Source organism: Cyprinus carpio, chromosome B15, assembly GCF_018340385.1.
Source record: "Cyprinus carpio isolate SPL01 chromosome B15, ASM1834038v1, whole genome shotgun sequence".
Taxonomy (NCBI): domain Eukaryota; kingdom Metazoa; phylum Chordata; class Actinopteri; order Cypriniformes; family Cyprinidae; genus Cyprinus; species Cyprinus carpio.
The window spans coordinates 19,749,372-19,769,700 of NC_056611.1; the positions used below are offsets into that span (position 1 = coordinate 19,749,372).

At 37.2% G+C, this 20,329-nt stretch overlaps 2 protein-coding genes across 3 annotated transcripts; one reads left to right on the forward strand and one right to left on the reverse strand.

Moving 5' to 3' along the window:
* Window positions 1-2,075: 2,075 nt before the first annotated feature.
* On the forward strand, window positions 2,076-7,804 carry LOC122139828 (ankyrin repeat domain-containing protein 11-like). Its single transcript, XM_042739681.1, has 3 exons — window positions 2,076-2,344; window positions 4,395-6,426; window positions 7,280-7,804. Exons 2-3 carry the CDS (start codon window positions 4,581-4,583, stop codon window positions 7,300-7,302), a joined length of 1,869 nt encoding a protein of 622 aa, XP_042595615.1. The 5' UTR covers window positions 2,076-2,344; window positions 4,395-4,580; the 3' UTR covers window positions 7,303-7,804.
* A 749-nt stretch (window positions 7,805-8,553) lies between these two features.
* On the reverse strand, window positions 8,554-20,020 carry LOC109103159 (transmembrane protein 87A-like). Of its 2 annotated transcripts, none has more exons than XM_019116514.2 (21): window positions 19,806-20,020; window positions 19,336-19,405; window positions 18,938-19,029; window positions 18,739-18,858; window positions 18,472-18,522; window positions 17,725-17,790; window positions 17,211-17,273; window positions 17,008-17,119; window positions 16,708-16,769; window positions 16,355-16,538; window positions 14,761-14,860; window positions 14,294-14,387; window positions 12,953-13,021; window positions 12,490-12,616; window positions 11,263-11,321; window positions 11,062-11,165; window positions 10,900-10,970; window positions 10,287-10,348; window positions 9,999-10,051; window positions 9,786-9,816; window positions 8,554-9,358 (listed from the first exon to the last, which is right to left on the reverse strand). In XM_019116514.2, the coding sequence occupies exons 1-21, from the start codon at window positions 19,941-19,943 to the stop codon at window positions 9,317-9,319; spliced, it is 1,770 nt and encodes a 589-aa protein (XP_018972059.2). In that variant the 5' UTR covers window positions 19,944-20,020; the 3' UTR covers window positions 8,554-9,316. The 2 variants fall into 2 exon arrangements, with proteins under 2 accessions (XP_018972059.2, XP_018972057.2); XM_019116512.2 differs by lacking the exon at window positions 12,953-13,021 and adding an exon at window positions 14,061-14,132 and having other exon boundaries at window positions 19,806-20,019.
* Between the last annotated feature and the right edge of the window lie 309 nt (window positions 20,021-20,329).

A 20,329-nucleotide genomic window follows, 5' to 3' on the forward strand; every position in this document is an offset into this window, starting at 1 on the left:
TAATATAGTGCTATTAGCAAGGTGCAACATAGTGCTCATGCAGTCACTGAATCCGGATATATTTTTATTATATAATTTATTTATATTTCCCTATCCTGACCATGTATTATCAAGAGGCAGTAGCCTATACCTGTCAATGATCTATCATCTCTGAAGTGCAGTGGAAAGTCAGACAAAACCTCTGTTCATCACACACATGCACACATAGCCACCTACACAATCATAACTGAGTTACTTCATGTCCTGTAAAAATAATCCCCTGTTATCCTGCTATTTATAGATCGCTCCTTCAAACTGACCAATCCCTCATGCTCCTCCCCTTCGCTTGTATGAGGATGATTTTACTATGATTCTTTGGCAGCTTGATAATCCTTCATCGTCGCTCAATTGCTCCATGAACCAGACCAAGACTGAATGTCTGACTCGATGCCTCCAGACAGATGTGGCATCCTCCATGAGGAAATTAAAGCTCAATGAATGAGCGCAGAATTCTCTTGCAGATGCTCAATCGTATGAAATATTCATCACAGAGTGACGCATTTCCAGTGGAACGCACATATTATTCTGGCCTTGGGGCAAATCTTGTCCGATATTTTAAACAGGCACACAATAAAACACGATTTTGGCCTTGGCACAGTCCTAAATATTCTATTTCATCCCCTGGCTGCTTTAAGGTCTCAAGAGCAATTTCTGTGAAGTAGATACTTGTAATAATCTTTCTTACTGTCCAGTTGCATCAACCCAATGTGCACACGGGCCTTTGTTCTGATTCCCCAACAATTAGCTTCAGATAATGAGGTCAGTTGTTCACATTTCTATTTGTGGAGCCTGTGCAAATGTCTTTTCATTTTGTAAGGGAGCGTGTAACACAGGGTGAGATGTAACACCATCAGTTTAACCAACTAGAAATTAGCTACAGCGATGACATCACTATCATACCAGCCTCCTCAGGTGAGAGTAAAAACAGTAGACTCTGGTTTATAAATTAAATTGGATAGCATATTAATGAACATTAAAAGACAGAACCGGCATCTAAATCATATAAATCTGATATATCCACACAAATGTTATCAAATATCATGGCTAACTTTACAGGAAGGTACTTAATTTTTTATATAAGTGTTTTCTTATTATTTTTAATCACAATAACAATGTACAAAATGATATATGTATATATATATATATATATATATATATATATATATATATATATGCCTCCATTTCTTTTACCACAATAACGTCACATACAATATATATATATATATATATATATATATATACATATAGCCTATATCTGTGTGTGTGTGTGTGTGTGTGTGTGTGTGTGTGTGTGTATGTGTATATAATTGTAAATGAACGTTCATGCCTTATTTTTTTTACCACAATAACATGTTATTTAAATTCAATTTTACATCTCATCTCTCTGACAGAAGTAAATCTCTATCTTTCTCTATATATACTGTAGGCCTATATGTATATGCCTCCATAAAAAAATCTATTTTACCACAGTAACTTTAAATTTAAATGAACAAAAAATTTAAATAGGCCTATCCTTTGTTTTTACATCCAACCATTGCACATGATCTATCATAGCCTACTGGAAAAAGAAGCAAAGCTTATGTTTCCAAATGTTTTAAATTTCTCACTATTTTAACCATAACTTTATGCACAACATTTTACATTTATATTTTACATACCCCCCCAACACTCTTTATACTTTAATTTACACAGTTTATGTATTAGTTGTATTTTCTAAACTACTTCAATTCATAGCAGACAAATCACGTCAAAGTTTAAGACGTAGCAGTTAGTTACAGACGTTGAAACTAATCGTTACAACAGTCTCCAGTCTCCCTGACCACTCGATCTGTTGCCCTGCGTCACCGAGGTGCAGAAACAATCCGCGGACCTGCCGCAGCCAATCTGAAGGGTCGTGATGCAACATCACCACATTTCACGCAAATCAGGGGAAGTGGCTGAAATTAAAGTTACCATTTCAACCCCGTACAGTAACCCTCTTAGTGTTGGGGGCGAGTGTGTGTGTGTGTGTGTGGTGGCAGGGTGGGGGTGGTCTCCCTGGTTGCTAAGGGCAACAGGGTGAGATAGATGGAGCCGCAGCTGCGCGTCTGTTAATACCAGCGCTCGACCCTCAACGTCCCCGCGCGCGCAATTCTCCACACACACTCTCTCACTCACTTACTCACACACACACACATACACTGATCTCTCTTCAGTCAAGGCATGAGGATGCGAGCGGGGATTTAGTTTCAGTGTCTTTTCCAGTCTGCAGCAGATTATTACCTTTCCTCTAGCACACGGGACGGATTTACACACGAGGAACAAGGTTTGCAGACTCTTTTCTAAGTTATATTTTTTTTGTTGTATTATTATGAGTATTTCTGTCGTGAAGAACTTCCTTTTGCATTTATGTGCCAAAATACATACGTGTTATTTTGAACGCTTCGCCTATGCAATGCATTTACAATGGATATTATAAGGAAGTGCAGAGATTTATTTGGAAAGGACAATAGGCGCGCAATGACTGCGCCCTGGATTTGAATTCGTAGGAATAGTGAATTTCAGTATTTGGTTCAATGAATCCGTTTCCAGCTTGTCTTGCTTTGTGTTTATGTTTATAAATAATGCCATCTGCTTCACTATTGCGTGTTTTCTCAAGCAACTGTTACGAGTTCATTCATTCATTCATACGATCAACTTCGCCAAACGTGCCAGACTGTCCTCTCGCATATTATCATCAGACGCACTCAAGTGTGAATTTGCTCCCAATTGCTTCCAGTCTGTGGTGTAGGCTATGTGTCAGTGAAATACCTTTTTACAAAGCAAAAGCACTGAATTGGATCCTAACCAGATTTCGAGAATAAAACAAGCATGTCTTTACCACAATAGACACGGAATGCGCGCGCGCTTGTGCGTGTGGCGCGCGGGTTGTTGTTGTTTTCCCGCTGCATGATGATTTCATAATTCCCACATTACACATTTACACGGTGACAGAAGTGTTAGCGGTTACTGGAAGCTTCGTGAATCGAAATATTTTTTAAATGATTCCACTAACTACTGTGAGGTACTATAAATTGGTGATCTGAATCAAGTGAGGTGAATGAGCATTGTTCAGGGTTGTTTTCCAGACACAACAGAAGTAGGATGTCTCCTGGAGTCTTTTCGACGCTTTTTTTTGGCAAATAACGTACTGCTCGTGCAACGCGTCAATTAAAACAACTTGGGTGATGTTGATATCAACTCATTTTTACAAAATGGAGGAGATGGTTAGGGACGCATTAGCAATGCAAATGAGGTTTTGAAGAGCACTGGCACCTGCTGTCTCGAGCATTTGCATTGGCTTTTCCCTCGTTTCTCATTAGAATTATGTTCTACTTCTGCAAAGCAAGGTTTGAGCCCACACTTAGGGCTTTATCGAGGGAGCTTCTCCAAGTCTCCTCTACTGCGTTTGCATAACAAAGGGCAAGGGTTTTGTCCATGAAAAGAGGGGACAAAACCGTCAAGCCTCAATTGTCCCAGTGTCAGTCGGATGGGCAAGCAGGGTCTTGTGCCCCATCAGTAAACAGACTCAGTCACGGCAAAATCCAATTAAGCCATGTTCTTTCCATCAGGCTTTTCACAGGGCAAAGAATATTGCTTCTTTTTATGCTACTGTACTAATTTTACGGTGCATACAGTCATAAGGTTCCTTGAATAAATCAATTATGTAACTATGTCACATGTGGTTTCACCTCTAGCGTTTTAGACCAAATACAACCTAAAATAATTTGAAACTGCAAGTGGATCATTCAGAGGAAGCATTAAATTGCTTTAAGCATCAAGAAAGCCTGACAAAATTTTTCTTTTTTTTTTTTTATCTTAAAAGAATCCTCTGTGTAGAAACAAAACCACCCCCAGTGTTAAGCGATATGAGTTGACCTAGGGTGAAGAGTTTAGAGATTTCTAAGATCTTTCATCATCATATGGGCAATGGCATGTGGACTTATTATTGCGTTTGCCATTTTCACGTCCTTGCATGACAACACATACGTGTGCATTTATGCAATGAGATAAGCTAAATGTCAACAGGAGATGTGGTGTATTCAGCTCAATATCTAAATGAGAGATTTTCTAAAGTACAAGAAAAACTCCAAATAGCCTAAATGGTAAAACACATCAGTGATCGTGTACACTGTGACTCCAAGGTGATTGGAGGCACCTTAAAGACAGCATAAGTTTGTCTAGTACACACTTTATTTTTACCCCATGTAGGACACAATAGTACAACTAAGATACATCAGTTTCAAGCATTAAAAAAAAATAATAATAAAAAAACACATGCTGATTGAAATACATGCAGCCAATTTAAAACTGATTGTTGTGTTTTCTTCTTCTAGCTTTGAAGTCCATCTACTCCATACGGAATATGATGCAGAATTGCCCATTTCTTATGGAAATAATTTGGATAGGAACACTCACAGAGCTGTTGGCTGATCATCAATGAACTCAGTTCCATAAAAGATTCAAGGAAATAAGTATATTTCAACGAGGAAGACCTGATAGTTGGAGTTTTTATTTTCGATATGGCGGCAACCGAGGCTAATGCAGAGCCTGTCCAAGCAGACATCGTTGAGAACAAGGCAGAGGTAGAAACCACAAATCCAGCCTCAGCTTCAACAGAGGAAGCCCCAGCTTCAACAGAGGAAACACAGCCTACTACTGAGGCACTGCCAAGCACAGAGCAACCAGCTGATAGCAAATCCAAGCCAGCCTCTGAGAAAATATGGGACTCTTTTTTAAATAACTTTTGTCTTGGAAAAGTAATGGGAGGGAAGAAAAAGAAGGAGCAGCAGACAGGAGCTGAGGATATTACTGGTGAGGAGCAGGATAAGGTCTCTACCCAGAACGATCAAGGGGATACTGCAGGCCCTAAAGAGCAGGAATCTAGTCAGCCAGCAGAAGCTGGCGAGGCTGCAGCTGATGGGCAGTCTATTGAAAAAGCACCAGAAAATGAGGAGGCTTGCCAAGAGCAAAAGGCATCTGGTGCCAAGCCAAAGCAAGGAGAGAAGTCTAGTGTTAGGGACTTCATCCGCAAGCCTGTTGCTAAAATTTTCTCGCACAAAAGCACAGACAAAAAGGAGGGAACAGAGGCACTCCAAAAACATGGCAAGGTTCGGTCAAAATCACTAGACAGGCTGGAGGATGCTGATGCCAGTACAAATGTTGCAGACCAAACAGAGGAGCCTCCTACTGCAGATGAGCCAGACAAGTCTAACCCCCAGACAACAAAAAATGTGAAGCGCTGGCACTCTTTTAAGAAACTCATGGCTCAGAAAAGTCACAAGAAAAGCACAGACGAGTCCAAGGATGCTGAGGGAGCAGAAGGAACCAGTGCAGATGGAGCAGGAGACAGTGGGACACTGGATTCCACTACAAAGTCAGAGCACTCTGGGCAAAAAAGGTGGAAACTAAAGAGATCCTGGACATTCCAAGGTCTGAAGAGAGATTCATCAGTTGTTGGAATCCACAAACCAAAGGACAAAGACTCTTCAGATGTTAAAGACGAAAATGCCCCAGAGGCTGAACAGGGGACGGAAGATGTAAAGGTAGCCAGTGACGTAGAAACACAGGAGAAGACTAACGCTGAGGGTGAGGAGGAGAAAGGAGCAACTGCTACTTCACAGCATGCAAAATCGGTGGACCAGCATGCAAATGAGATCTGGACCTCTTTCAAAAAACGAGTTATTCCCAAATCAAAGAGGGCAGCTGACTCTGGTGGAGTAGAGGAGGAAGCAGCGGGTGAGCAAGAGCAGACTGATGAACCACAGGCGGGTAAAGACTTAGGCAAGACAGCCAAGGCAAAAAGGACACACTTCAACCGTGCTGTGTCACTAAAGAACTTCATACTGCGAAAGGGGAAAAGCACCAGCATGGACATGGGGGAGGGTACAGCAGCCCAGAAAGATGGAGATGGTACTGGTGAGAGTGAGGCTAAAGACGTGGATGGCCTTGATGATGAAGCTGGGGCAACTGATGACCCACAGACTGGATCAGAGGAGCAGACTGCGGCTCCGAGTGAGAGCAATAATGAAGCTCAGGTGGCAGGCGAACACAAGAGTTCTGATGGAGAGGAGATGTCCCACACTAGTGCACCATCTGGTCAGCCATCAGACAAGTCTCACGTAGCAAATCCAGCACCAGAGGGTGGAGGCCAGACAGAGCCAAAAGCCAATGGTGAGAATGGATGCTCGGATGCTACATCAGAGGACACCGCAGCACACAATCATGAAGCAACAACCCAGAATGATGTGAAGGATGAGGAGACCAACCAGGAGACCATAGACTCTAGTGGGAAAACTTGTCCGAAGGATGGGAAGATCCTGAATCAAGACGGGAAGTGCGATACTGTCAATGCAGTTGCCCAAAGCGGTGAGTGTGAAGCTTCAATTGACTCGAGAGATCTACAGCAAAATGGAAATGACAAAGCAGAGTCTAAAGTAGGAGTAGGTACTAGTGTTGAGGTAGAGACTGGGGGGGATGGGGCCCCTCAATGTAAAGGGGCCCTTTCTGGGTCACTGAGAACCAATACAGATGCACAAGAGGAGGCCTTGAAGAGGATGTTATATGAGGTTGCAGCTTCCATTGTTCGTGCAGTGGTATCCTCAGCCACTGAACAGTTAGCCAAGGAGAAGGACGTTCTGGACAGTAGTTTGAAGTGTTTCCAGTCTGAGAACAATAGCAGTTACACAGACATTGACATCAGTTACTGTCACAGAGAAGTTGCTTTAAATAAGGGATCTCTGTATTGATTCTTGGCGATCCTGAGCACCTTCATCTGTGTTTGTGGGAACAAGTTTTGGTGTTGTAGACACGTCAAAAATATACTGCTACACTCCATAACCCTTTTAAAACATTGTGAATTTTAGGTTCAGTGAATTCTAAGGAAGATACAGGTGCTTTAATTGAGCTGTTGTGAAGTTATCCAAAGTAGCAATTTGTGTATTCTCAAAAAGTATTCTATACATAAAGTAATTTATTTAAGGAAAGATTACAGCATGAAACCACTAATAATTGAGTGTTTTTGAGGTAGAGGTTTTTCACAATCCTGTCAGATGCAGTTGTGTACCGTTTGCCGTTCTGTATTATAAAGTTGACAATTTATATTGGTGAATCTAATTGAACCTCTTCTCTGTGACAAAAATGTGTGTATAATTAATGAAAATTTTAAATGTAGAAATATATTGTAATATATTCTGAAATCTCTTCTGTTATCATTTACCAGAAAAAAAGGCGGGAAACGTGTGACGCCACACAAAGAGGATTAGATCTGCATGGGATTCGTTCAGCGAGGAGCTTTGCCCCCCCTCCCCCCAAAATATGGAGTAATCACATGTTTACGCCACAATTCACCATGGTGAGAGATGCAATCCACATAGTTTAAAAAAAATCTTAAAAAGCAATAATTCAGAATCATCAATCAGTGCAGTTCTTGCTACCATTACATTATTGTAAATGTTTTGCCTGTCTACTAGTGAGATTTTATATTGTCATAAATGACATTCCTTTGAAATGTTAATCTCAGTGATCACAAAGTACCGTGATCATAAAGACTGTTAGTTTTATATTAATTGCCATTCTGTTTGTAGTTTTCCTTTGACTAGATATATGTGATACAGACACATTTGAAATAACAGCCCGCCAGACTGCCCCTGAATTGTGAATTCAATATGGAATGTGCTCTAATCTCTGTGTTTTTGTTTTTAGACTATTATCTTGTGTACATGAATAAACCACCATTAAACATTAAGTACTTCTCTGTTTTTTTTTTTTTTTTTTTTGCAGATTATGCCATCATTGACAAATTTTAGAAAATGCTGACTAATAACAGATTAACTGGGTTTGCCATTTGGGGCAGTTGGGGCAATAGACTCAGCTAATGCAAATCAATGGAGAGAATGTTTAGTTTCTCTCCAAAAATACTGCTTCACAAATAGTGCATAATTTGCATCTTGGAAATGGGAACACACATTACATAAAACCCCTAATATGAACACTGTATTATGGCAAATGTCAATTTATATTGGATTACTTTTTAACTGTAATTTAATGTCCTACTCTATCCCCTTGATATTTGTATTGAGCTCAGGTGATTACGATCAATGTACCATCCTTGACAACCATCACACTGTCAACTATTTACACTAAATCATGCTATTAGAATGTTAACTGCAGCTTAACAGAAATCCTAGCAACAGGTTTGGTGCAGCATTCCCTATAGCTCACAGTGGGGTCAGGGTTAATGAAGAATCGTGTGGAAGTATTAACACGTAATGAGCTGAATTGGACAGGGACAAAACAGGATAGAGATGTTGAGACTGTACTGGTAAGTGCGTGAAATGGACAATCTGCATGACAGACTTTTGAATGTGGCTTTGAGAAGAAATCAATACCTATCGACAGCACGACCCGGGTGGACTTTACAGACTTAGCATATGTAGTCAAAGCATTAAGTCTCTTATTACATATCAAGAAGGGTCAATAACTTTTTACTGTTTGTTTTAGTATAAAAATACTTTTATTTACAACAAGCATTTGCATATGCTGCTAAATATACTGTGGCCAGCAGTTTAACTGCCAAAAAAAGATGAATTTGAATCAATTGGGGGAAAAAAAACCCACCTCCGCCCTTTGTTTTAGACAGTGTTGACAGACAAAACTCTTGCAACCTCATTTTCCCTCGTCATCTAACTGTACCCAGGCGAGTGTCTATTAACTATGACACAGAGCATTAAAAACTCACGTCAGATAAATCCATTGAAAGGCAATCTGCTTAATGGTGCACAGGCCTACAAGATGACACTTAATGGCCACTTTTACTGAAAATACCACCAGGTCAGAGAGGTACTGTTAATTTGTTAAAGCATACTGACGAATTAAAGAAAACCAGAAGAGAGAGCTTTTATCTTACATGTTTTCCCATCTTTATGTAATTAATAAGAGGATTGTTGTGCAAAAGCCTCTTAGTGAAAGAGCACAATGCACAAACTAATGTGTTTTAATCAGATTTTGTACTGTAGATATGTAAACAACAGTCAAAGGCAATTTACAGTTAGGACTTAAGAAACTCTTACACCATATAATCTGAGAAAATATAAATACAAACAGGTGATTAAAAATAAAACAAATGTCCTTTAGTGCATTACCCTCATCATCCCACATATTTACAGACATTGCTTATGAAAAGCTCATGTTTTGGGATAAAGCAGTTGTGCATTGTCATACACACGTTATGTACACATTACAAAAGATCTTCACAGATCTACTCCATTTTGGACATCTCAAATTTTGTAGTCATGATCTCCTGAGGAAGAAAAAAGAAAGAAAAAAATCATGAAAGGAAATAATCATTTAAACTGAATGAAAGTGAGTCATTTAAAAAAAAATGCTGTGCAATACAATGAAATTCCTAAAATAACCTATCAAATAAAAACCTATCAAAATCCTGCCTTTTTTGTAGTATGTAATCTCTGATCTCCTCTTTTAAGAGATTTGTCCACATTGGCTGCTGTTCAATACATGAACACATCCAATGTTAGCTTAAGTGAGCTCTCATTAGTCAGACAAAACCTCCAAAGCCTCAGCGCTCCTTTTGTTCCAAGCAGAAAGAAAACAACTGACAGAGAGGGAGCAGGGTAAACACTGTGACGTGACAGGCTGAGCTCTTTCTGCTCTACTTGGGAAGCTGAAATGGTGCCCACTGCTGGCCAATCAGAATATGAGACACTTACCTCGTCTGAGTCTAGCAGTGGTGGCAGTGCGCTGCAAAACAAAGAGAAGGACACGTCAATGACACGGCAGAGATTGCAAGTAGCTTTAGAGGCAAACTGATGACATGTTTGGGTGTACAAGTAATCAGTGACATACTGAATAATTCTATAGCGCTAATATCTATTTATCATTCTAACTATAATTTCTATACACATATGACTCCCTGAACTTACACATCAGCCATTGATGAGGGAATGTTCTCCTCGACCCATTTGAGATCTTCATCCTGGATGGAATAGAAAACAAATTTACCATGAGGTGAAGGCCTTGACATCACCAAAAATATGCAGCATATTTGAAAATACACAACAATAAGCAATTGTTTCCACACAATATGGTGTTTTTTTTTAATGTAAACAGCATGTCTAATCCTTCATAAGGCATTCTTATATATGGCAATACAACATGCTTATTTTCATGAAACAATTAAATTCGTTATGCCAAGTATTGTTATGAATTACCACTTTGCCGGGTTTTGCACTCCCATTGGTCTCTGGTTTCATCCCTCTCATTTTCACACCCTCTGTGAATTCAAGTTTAACTGGTTAGAACCGGCTAAACGCAGTCAAATGAAAGCACAGCAAACAAAGGCCGATAACCAGATCTGCAGACTTGATGGGAAGCATTCAAGAGTGCTGATGAAATGTAAACTGCATGTTTTTAAGTTGGCATGAAATGGAAAAATAGCCCTATTTTCTAAATGCACATTATAGATCTTATTGTAAACATTTCTCTATGTATATGTTTATTAAAAAAACTGACCTAGTAATTTTTTTTGTCAAATGACATAATTTGTCATAACTTCATAGCCAATCATTTAGTTTGTTTAAACCCATCCCTGCAAGCTTATGTACATCTGCCTCTACTTTTGAGCGCAACACCCACATCTCAACATCTAATCATCAACTGTGACAATTCTGTTTCATCACGACTTTAAATCAAATATATCCTATTTAGTAGAGAACGAAAGGCAGCTTGTGAAGATCCCATGTGCAGAATTATTTCTCCATCATCTTTAAATACAGGCCACTACTTCTGTCTCAAACCTGCTAATTTTTTAATTAAGACTCTTACCGAAGGCTTCATTCATTAGCTGCTCCTCTTCTTCCTCACTAATCTCATCCACCAGTGGACTGAAGGCATACCTGAAGGGTTCAGAAGGACAAGGATTGACAATCTTGTTTCTACTATTTAACGGAGTGGGGTTGACACATGGGTAGAGGTGAAGTGCTTTACCTCTGGTTGTTGGCTGACGGCCTCCATAAGAACATGATAACAAGCAGGATACTAGAGAACAGGAAGCGCCAGAAGGCATCATCTATCCATAGCTCTCTCCAGTCCTACAAGAGTAGTTGTGAAGGCAAGGAGGTGTCATTAAAAGTATATGGGTTTAACTAAAAACAGATGACATATTACATATAAAAAGAGATGGTTTACAGATTGGCACTTGGATAACTTGAAAGTCTTCGTTGTCCACACAATAAATATAACAGAAGCTGAAAGAGAAGCAGAATTTCATTTTGAGAGCATGTGGCAAAAAAAGAAAGCAAAATCACTATATGGAAACACTTTATTTCAAAAGTTTGTGCCAAGTAAGATTTTTAGGTTACACTTTATTTTAAGGTGTCCTTCTTACAGTGTAATTATACATTCAAGTACTGAGTAATAATAATTAAATACATGTACTTACTATATGGTTAGGATTAGGGTTTTTGCTTAGGGTTACTTGCATGCAATTATGCATAATTTATTGTTATTATAATAGTAAAAGGCATCTCTTTTGCTACCCAAGGGTGCATTTATTAGATCATTAATATTGTTTGTTTGTTTATAGTTACCAGCTATAACGGCTATATTCATGGCGATGAAAAAAAAATAAAATAAAAAAAAATAAAAAAACAGTTTTCAGATAAAAATTCTAAAACTAGTTTCACTTCACTGAAAGAAAATCTTTTATTATTAATACAGTAAAACAATAATATTAGGAAATATTATTACCATTTAAAATAACTCTTTTCTATTTTAACGTTTTAAAATGTAATTTATTCCTGTGATGGCAAAACTGAATAATCAGTAGTTATTACTCCAGTCTTCCGTGTCACATGATCCTACAGAAATCATTCTAATATACAGATTTGGTGCTCAAAAAGCATTTCATCTTATTATCCATATTGAAAACGGTTGCGTTGCTCAATACTTTTGGGGAAAACTAAATTTTTCTAAGGATTCTTTGATGAATAGAAAGTTAAAAATAACAGTATTTATTAAGAAATAGAAATCTTTTGTCTTACTGACCCCAAACTTTTGAACGGTAGTGCATCAGTAAGGAAATATCAGTGCTTGCAAGTTTTCAGTAAAATGATAGTTCAGTTTAAGGTTGTGAGTATTTATTAAAGGGTTGTAAACCAGGGAAATATAGCAAGCGCTCTCTCCACCTTCAAGACTGAGCCCTGAGCAAGCACTGAATTGAATGCTCCCCAATTACGGCTCACTTTGCACTTTGGATGGGTTTAAATCATGTAACCCAGATGTTTGACACAGACCAATCATAATTCAGTATGCGAAAATTACACAGATATTAATCACTGGCAGTTTCAATGCAGTACTGTAATCCTGTCAAAGACACTTTGCACAATAATTTAGTAGTGTGACGCATATGCTCACCAATGACAGCGAATATGAGAGTGTTGGTGAAGTGTCGGTAAAGGGACAGCTTGACCACATTTCTCCTCAGCCGAAGGAGCTTCATCGTCAGTCCTAGCTTCATCGTCTGGGCCAGGCTAATGAAGATGTGACTGATTGTCAAGGACTATATCTGATCACTAGGGCTCAGCGACTTCCTGTTCATACACAATCTAATGCAAACAGTTTACTTTGCAGTAAAAAAAAAAAAGAAACATGAAACAGAAAATGTAGAGAACTGCATAGAGTCTTCCTGACTGTAAACATGCACAGGTTTGCCCTTTTAGGTGTCCTCAAGCTTTATGAGTACAGAAAATCCCAGAAATCGCAAAGGAGAACAAAAAGAGGGGTGATCAACATCCCACATATGCAGGGCCACTGTTACACAACCCATTAAGAGAGAAAGAGGGACACACACAAACAGCAATGGAGAAACGTAGGATATCCACCAGCAGAGGGTAGAGTCGAGAACAGCCAAGGGGATGGCAGCCAGCAACACCAGGTCATCTTCAGCCTGGCAGAACAATATAGGGGGAAGAGAGAGGGAAAGACAGAGAGAGCCAGGGAAAGAAAGAGAAGAGCAGCACCATCACACACCACCATCAGAGGGACCTACAAAGGGCTGGGCGATTGCCTATTTATGATATTCAGTACCTGACTATTTATGTATTTGCTCTGATACGGCTTGAAACTGTGACCTTTATTTATTTATTTGATAACTTGTTATGGTTATGGCAAAGGTGAATTTTCAGCAGCCATTATTCCAGTCTTAAGTGTCACATGAAATCATTTTAATATGCTGATTTGGTGCTCAATAAACATTTCATAATAATATCAATGTTTAAAAGTTGTGCTGATTATTTTTGTAGAAACTTTTTTTTTCAGGATTCTTTGACGAATAAAAACTTGAAACATTTTTTTTTTCATCCCAAATGTCTGAACAGTAATGTATGCAAACATTACTATTACTAAAACAATAATATTTTCCTATTTTTAAGTGAATCGTTGAATCAAAATTGATGTACAGTTAAACTGATTAACAGAAATGAACAGATCTTACGAACTATTGTAATGATACATTTTTCACCTCCAAACAGTGTTAAAACACCTACTATTGTGCTTAATATTGCAACCAGAAACAAATACATCTTGATATTTATTACATCGCCTAGCCCTAGTACTGACACATTGCAAAACCATAATCACCATTCAGCCCAACAAAGGTAGATCATGCTACTATCTTTGAGGCAAGACTGAAAAAAGATATTTCACAAAGCATTATCCCAGCTGCACACCACCATCACATGAGCCAACAAAACAGAGAAGAGCACAAATTTCATAACGAGGCTTCCTAAAAAGAACTGAACAGAGTGAACTGTATGCACTTGTAACTGGGAAAAAAAAAAAAAAAACCTTTAGAAGCTGGATCTACCCAGTTCAATCTACTTTCTTTTCCATTTATCTGTCCCAATCTACACCATGCAGAAGTCACTGTAATAACAGCACAAAATGAACACAGAGTCTTAACAGATGATCGACTTGTGAAAGGATATCCACCATACAATACAAGAATCAATGAGGGCCATAACAATGTCACAAAGCAGCCTGCTTGAACCACCGTGCTCCTGCGAGAGAGAAACATTAAGCTTCACGTGATGTTTGGTGTAGCATCATCATTACGTTAAATTAGGAGGTTTGTCACAAAGGTGGACATGTTTCTCCACTGGTCACTATTTTTCATTTTTAGCTAAATTGTGTTCAGTTTCAGCTGTGAGACTCTCCTTACCGTGTTGACTCTCAGTACACCTTCTATGATGGAGAAGATAAGGTAGAGCAGTCCTACCCCCACCACCCTGTGCAGCAACGCTCCTAGTCTTGGTCTGCAGCAAAAAGGCGGAGTTATTGAAAGAGAAATGTACAAATCTATGCTGAAGATTACTTTTATAGCAAATGCTGTTATCAAATGTATTAAAGTAATTTTATTACAATTTAAAATAACTTTCTATTTAAAAATATTTTTCAGAATTACTCCAGTCTTCAGTGTCACATCAGTGAACTATCAGGAATCATTGTAATATGCTGACATTTTTCAGTATTAATTGTCGATGTTAAAACGTTTTTTGGATTTTTTTTAACAATGTAGTAACAAAGTGTAACTTTAGATCAATTTAAGTAATTCTTGCTTTATAAAAGTATAACTTAGACCAGATTTATATTACTGCCTCAATATATTACTGCTTCAAAGCAACTTACTTGACTATGCCATATCCAAGGCTAGCAATGATGACCAGCACTCGAGCCAGGGTTCTTTTTACAGCTGAAAGCACCTCAGCAAACACCACTGCACCATGAACTGCACATACAAATAATGCACCATAATGACTACATTCACTATAGTAACCTTATCAATGTTCAACAGCAAATTTACACAATCAATCTCATCAAACATATGCCTGGATTTATTATTATAATGGACCACAATACCATACTGTACATGAAAACAGTTTGCCTTTGTGTTAACCATAAAGCAGCTTTATTTTTACATTTACTAGATTATTAGATATGATTATATAGTTATTAAACAGCCCTCATTTTTCTTCACAATGTGCATGACCTATAAACAGAGCTGGGTAGTAACTAATTACATGTAATCTGGATTGCATCATCAGATTCCAAAAATTAATTACATGTAATTAGATTAAATCTGAATATACCTGTCATCAGACTACAGTAACTTTTTTTTATTGACTGCATGATTACATATTATTCACACAATAGCAATAAATTATTCATAATTTATTGATTCTCCTTAATTCCTCTTTTTTATTTTTTAAATGTTCCTTTCTAAAATAGCCTGCTGCTTATATACATTCAGAAAGTCTTCCAGTTTTATGGATTTGTAAGTCATTAGTCAGGTTTGAACACTGGATTTACAAAAATCATATCAGGTTTAAGAAGTGTTTCAACATTGCATCAACCACTCATGAACACGTAAATTTTTATTTGAATTACCATTACGTTATTAAATGACGTATTAGTATTTAGAGGGCTTTTGTTTTTGAAACCCTTTTAAATGCACACATTCATTTCATTTCTTATTTACATGTAATTTAGGCATTCTAAACTATTTTTGTCATATGAACATCTTTCACCTAACATATTTACTTGAAGTATTTTAAAATAAATATTAAATAATGAAGTAACACATTTGCACGTTCATGGTTCTCTAGCATTGGTTAACGGTCACATGGCATGCAAGTGTTTTATTTTGATTGACGTTATTTCAAAATGACTAATTTTTTTTTTTTTATGATTTAATTATTAGCTTTTCATTAAACTCACAATGCCCCTGCAGTTCATTTACTACCCACAGTTTGAGAAACCTTGATGTAATGTAATGTTTAATGCACTTTATGTTGTTCAATTACAACGAATGGAATATATTTTCTTACCCTTTGTATTTTTATATCAATATAGTACAAGATTATCCTATTCAAATCAATAAACCAAGTTAGATCAAGAATGAGTTAGGTCAAAAGTAATCTAAAAGTAGTCTCTTTATATTTCCTAAAATTTGTAATGTAATTGATAGCCTAACTAACTACAATTTTTGTCATATAATTTGGAATCAGTAACAGACTACAATTTCTAGGTAATCTACCCATCTCTGCCTATAAAATTCTGTAAAAACATATTTTGAGTGCAGTAAGTGATCTCATGTTTAAATGCCAACATTTTATGTTATCTTATGGACATAAAAACATCACATTTCAGCTGCAGACACACAGTGTGGTCTCAGTTCAAGTTATTAACAAATATTTAACGACACATTTTGAAGTTGTGTTACCTGAGTGGCCATCGTAACGGATACTCTGGAACTCTGCATAGTAGACTGCCTTCTCAAGCATGCCCAGGAAGATCACTCCTCCAATCCAAAACTGAATCCGAAGCAGGTCTCTCCAGTAACACGCAGAGAGAGCCAACCACAGCACGCCCATAATCACATAGACGATGCACATCACCATGTAGAACTGAAGACAATGGGCATTGAGAGAAAAATATGAGTGGAAGCTTTATTAATTTATTAAAACCTCCCAAAATGTTGACCAAAATGCTAACACGTTGCTACTGAGCATTCAAGAACTACAGCAATTAGTCAATTAAAAAAGCAAAAACAGAAAAGCAAAAATGTGTACTCACAATCATTAATGGCCATTCAGACGCTGAGATGTATTGATAGGCGCCGTGCATCCTGACCTCCACTGTATAATGTATATTTTTAAAAATTATTATTCAAATATTAAATATATATTAAACTATAAATATTAATGCATTTATAAAATGGGTTAGTAATTGAACATTTTATTCAAAAGGGCCCTTGTTATCAAAGCAGGCTGTTCTCATTCATAAGACATAATAATCGCTTTTTGAGTTCCACAACAGTTTATCACTACATAAACCTCATTATTACAGTTAAGGCATGCTTAATTAAAATCTTACATTTAATGCTTGATTTTATTTCTTTAGCAGGTGGAGGATTTGCCTCAATTTTGATGATGAACATATAGGGGCTGTCTTCCCAGGTTTGTGCCACTGCAGTGTCTGATTTTTGCTACAACAACAAAACATGCATGTAAAAAAAAAAAAGAAAGACACATTAACCTTTTTGTGAATCGTGATTCTTTCTGTGCTTTAATACTCACCGAGGTCTCCACTGATGAAGAGTCTTTGCTTTTTGGAGCACTCGTTGAATTTGTTGCTGCTGCCTGATCATGCAAACATTTGAAACAGAGAACTGCATAAATCTTAACATTGCTGGCAACTTCATACAAGTTACATCATATTACATCATTGCTTTGTTTACAACAAAATGTAGCATCATTTAATAATCATATCAAGGCATTAAAAAGAGTAATTCACCCAAAAATCGAAATCTGTCATTATTTACACACTCTCATTAACATGTAAGTTGCTCTTTTCCATACAGTGAAACTAAATGGTGACTATGACTGCAAAAATGTAAAAAAAAAATAACTATATATTGCTTTTGGTCCTTTTTGAAGCCTGACAGAGAACAGCTCAGATATTCTGCTAAAGATTTCCTTTTGTGTTCTTTAAGAAAAAAAGCATCACATATGTTTAGAGGGTGAATAAATGATGACAGACTTTTTATTTTGAGTAAATATTTGAAAAATATTAAACAGATTATGAACCAACATTTTTTGTCTGCCCTTCTGGCTTCACTGCATCCCTCCTTCTTCTGCCTTGTGAAGTTGGGGTTGGCTGAAACACAAAAGAGCCGACAAAGCTTCCCAAGGTATACAGTAAAGCCTAAGTAAAATTTTGAACTGCGGCAATTTTAAAAATATTTGATGCTTATTTGCATTGGCATTTCTGATTTCACATTTTTCGAAATTTGGCAGAATTCCTTCCACACTGGACTAAATCTAAGCAAGATTAACAGTCTAATAGCTTGACAGCAATACATTTATGAAAGGTGACCCTGGGCACACACACTCAAAACAACCAATGACTGCTTAGACCAGACATTCAAATTAACAGCAAAGTCTGCTGGTTGTTTAAGCTTGGGCTATTTAAGTTAACAATAAAAACAGTGAGAAAACAGAGACAGAATCTGTGTCAGATAATCCGAATGACAAATGAAATACTAATTGACAAGGCTCTTTGGAAAACTGGATTCTGATTGGTCAATCACAGCCTTCTGTGCCGCTGAATTAGACAACTGATTTCCAACATAGAAAGCTGTTCTAGTTTCATATATCACTCTCTTTCTTGTCATATAATCATCTCAAATCAATATTTCATATAACACATTTCATGTGTTAAGTATTAGATTCAATTATGTACTCTATCAACTTTGCACAAGTGGATGACCATATGCACAAGCTACCACTATTTTTGACCCCGCAAAAACCCTGGTTTAAAAGCATCAGTTCAACTCACCTGAGTCCATGACTCCAGCTGTTTAGGATGATCAAAGTCTTTTACTCCAAACTGGGGAGTCCAATCAAAAAGAGAAAAGGAAAAAAAAAGAAAAGAAAAAAGAAAGATCTCTTGGCATTCATGTTAATTTGTCAGACCTGTCTGACCTGACTTTACTACAAGATGTAAACCTACAACTAAATGCAAAGTCTTTATGTTCATTAACACAGTGATAAACTGTACATTCATTCAACAAGTTATGTATGAGAGAGTGAAGATGCCATGTACCTTAATTCCAGGAATATTAGATTCACACTTTATAGGCTCATACTTGTGGTTTATGTAGAATCCATAGCTTCCTTCCCGTGTCGCAGTGGTTCTCTCAAAATAGACTTCTAGTGATTTAGGCTTTTTGAAGAAAAGAGAATAGTGCATATTAAACTGCTATAAATTCAAAAACAGCACTTTTTGGTAAAAATACACTCACATCAAGTCCAAACACTTCGTCGTAGCAAGGAGAACTCCGCAAATACCATGCTATAGTGAGGTTTACAGGAACAGCACACTCTTCAATGTTCACTGAAATATATATAGCATAAGAATACAAATAATAATCAGAGCAGTCAAAGCATGTAATTCGCTGATGCACTGGATTCAATTATTATATAAAGTGATAAATTAAAGAGTGCATATATACGGTAAATAAAATCTATATTTTAATTTACTTACTTTTTTAAATACTACTACTTTTGGCATGTGCATTGTTAGATTTCTGTGTTGTTTTATCGATTACAATTCTTTTGATAAAAAATGTGCTCGTCAGTGTCAGAGAAAACTGAGAGAGAAAAAATACGAGAAAAGAGATAAAGTAAAGAGCATACTCACAATTAATTTCAATAAAAGTATTATTGAACATCGTCTTCGGAAAATAGTAGAACATTGGGCTATCACCTATCTAAAATACACAAAAAGGAGCATTCTTACAATTTGTTAATCTCAGTAGTTACCCTAAAAATAAAATACTTCATGTTCATATATTACACAAGAAATGTATTTGTAACTAATCAAAAGATCAGTATGCAATCAGCTATATTTGGGCAAGACCAGATTAAGAAATCCTGTAGAGCCACTGCTTATAGCTTAGCCTCACCCCTTACTACATATGTTCAATGTAGGCAGTTAACATCATATCCTATTATCGATCCCCGATATATATTCTACACATTCTTCAATTCTATACATTCATTAATAGTGGCTGTTAACCGGTGTTGTGTGTGTAAAGACAATGGAATGTCATGAGACTAGAAGATACAACACGAGCCTCAAGGTTTCACTGCAGGTGGTGATGCACTTACATTATCCACATCCAGGACCCATTTTCCCGGCTCTGATATAGCAGTCACCGGTGGTATTAATACAAACTGAAGAATGACGACAAGCAGTACTACTCTGAATCTTGCCGACACCAATGACTCGGTCGTGGCAGTCGCCATTGTTAAGGCAGCAGGCTACGTTACAACTTTGCGAGCTACACTTCCCTGTGCATTGCTACATCCTGTGCGACGTCACTTTGTGGGCGGGGACGCATAGGCTACAGTTAAGCATAATCTTAAAACAGAAAGAAAAAAAAATACTACAAAAGTAATAAATACTTTTTATATATATATATATGTGTGTGTGTGTGTGTGTGTGTGTGTGTGTGTGTGTGTGTGTGTGTGTGTGTGTGTGTGTGTGTGTGTGATTAAAGTAAATAGATAAAATAAAAGCACTTTTTCGTTGAAGCAAAAACTAAAATTCTCATAAAAGCGAGAAGGGTCTTAAACACTGAATACATTCATTGTTAAATTTCTGTTTTACACCACAAAATAACTGAACGACT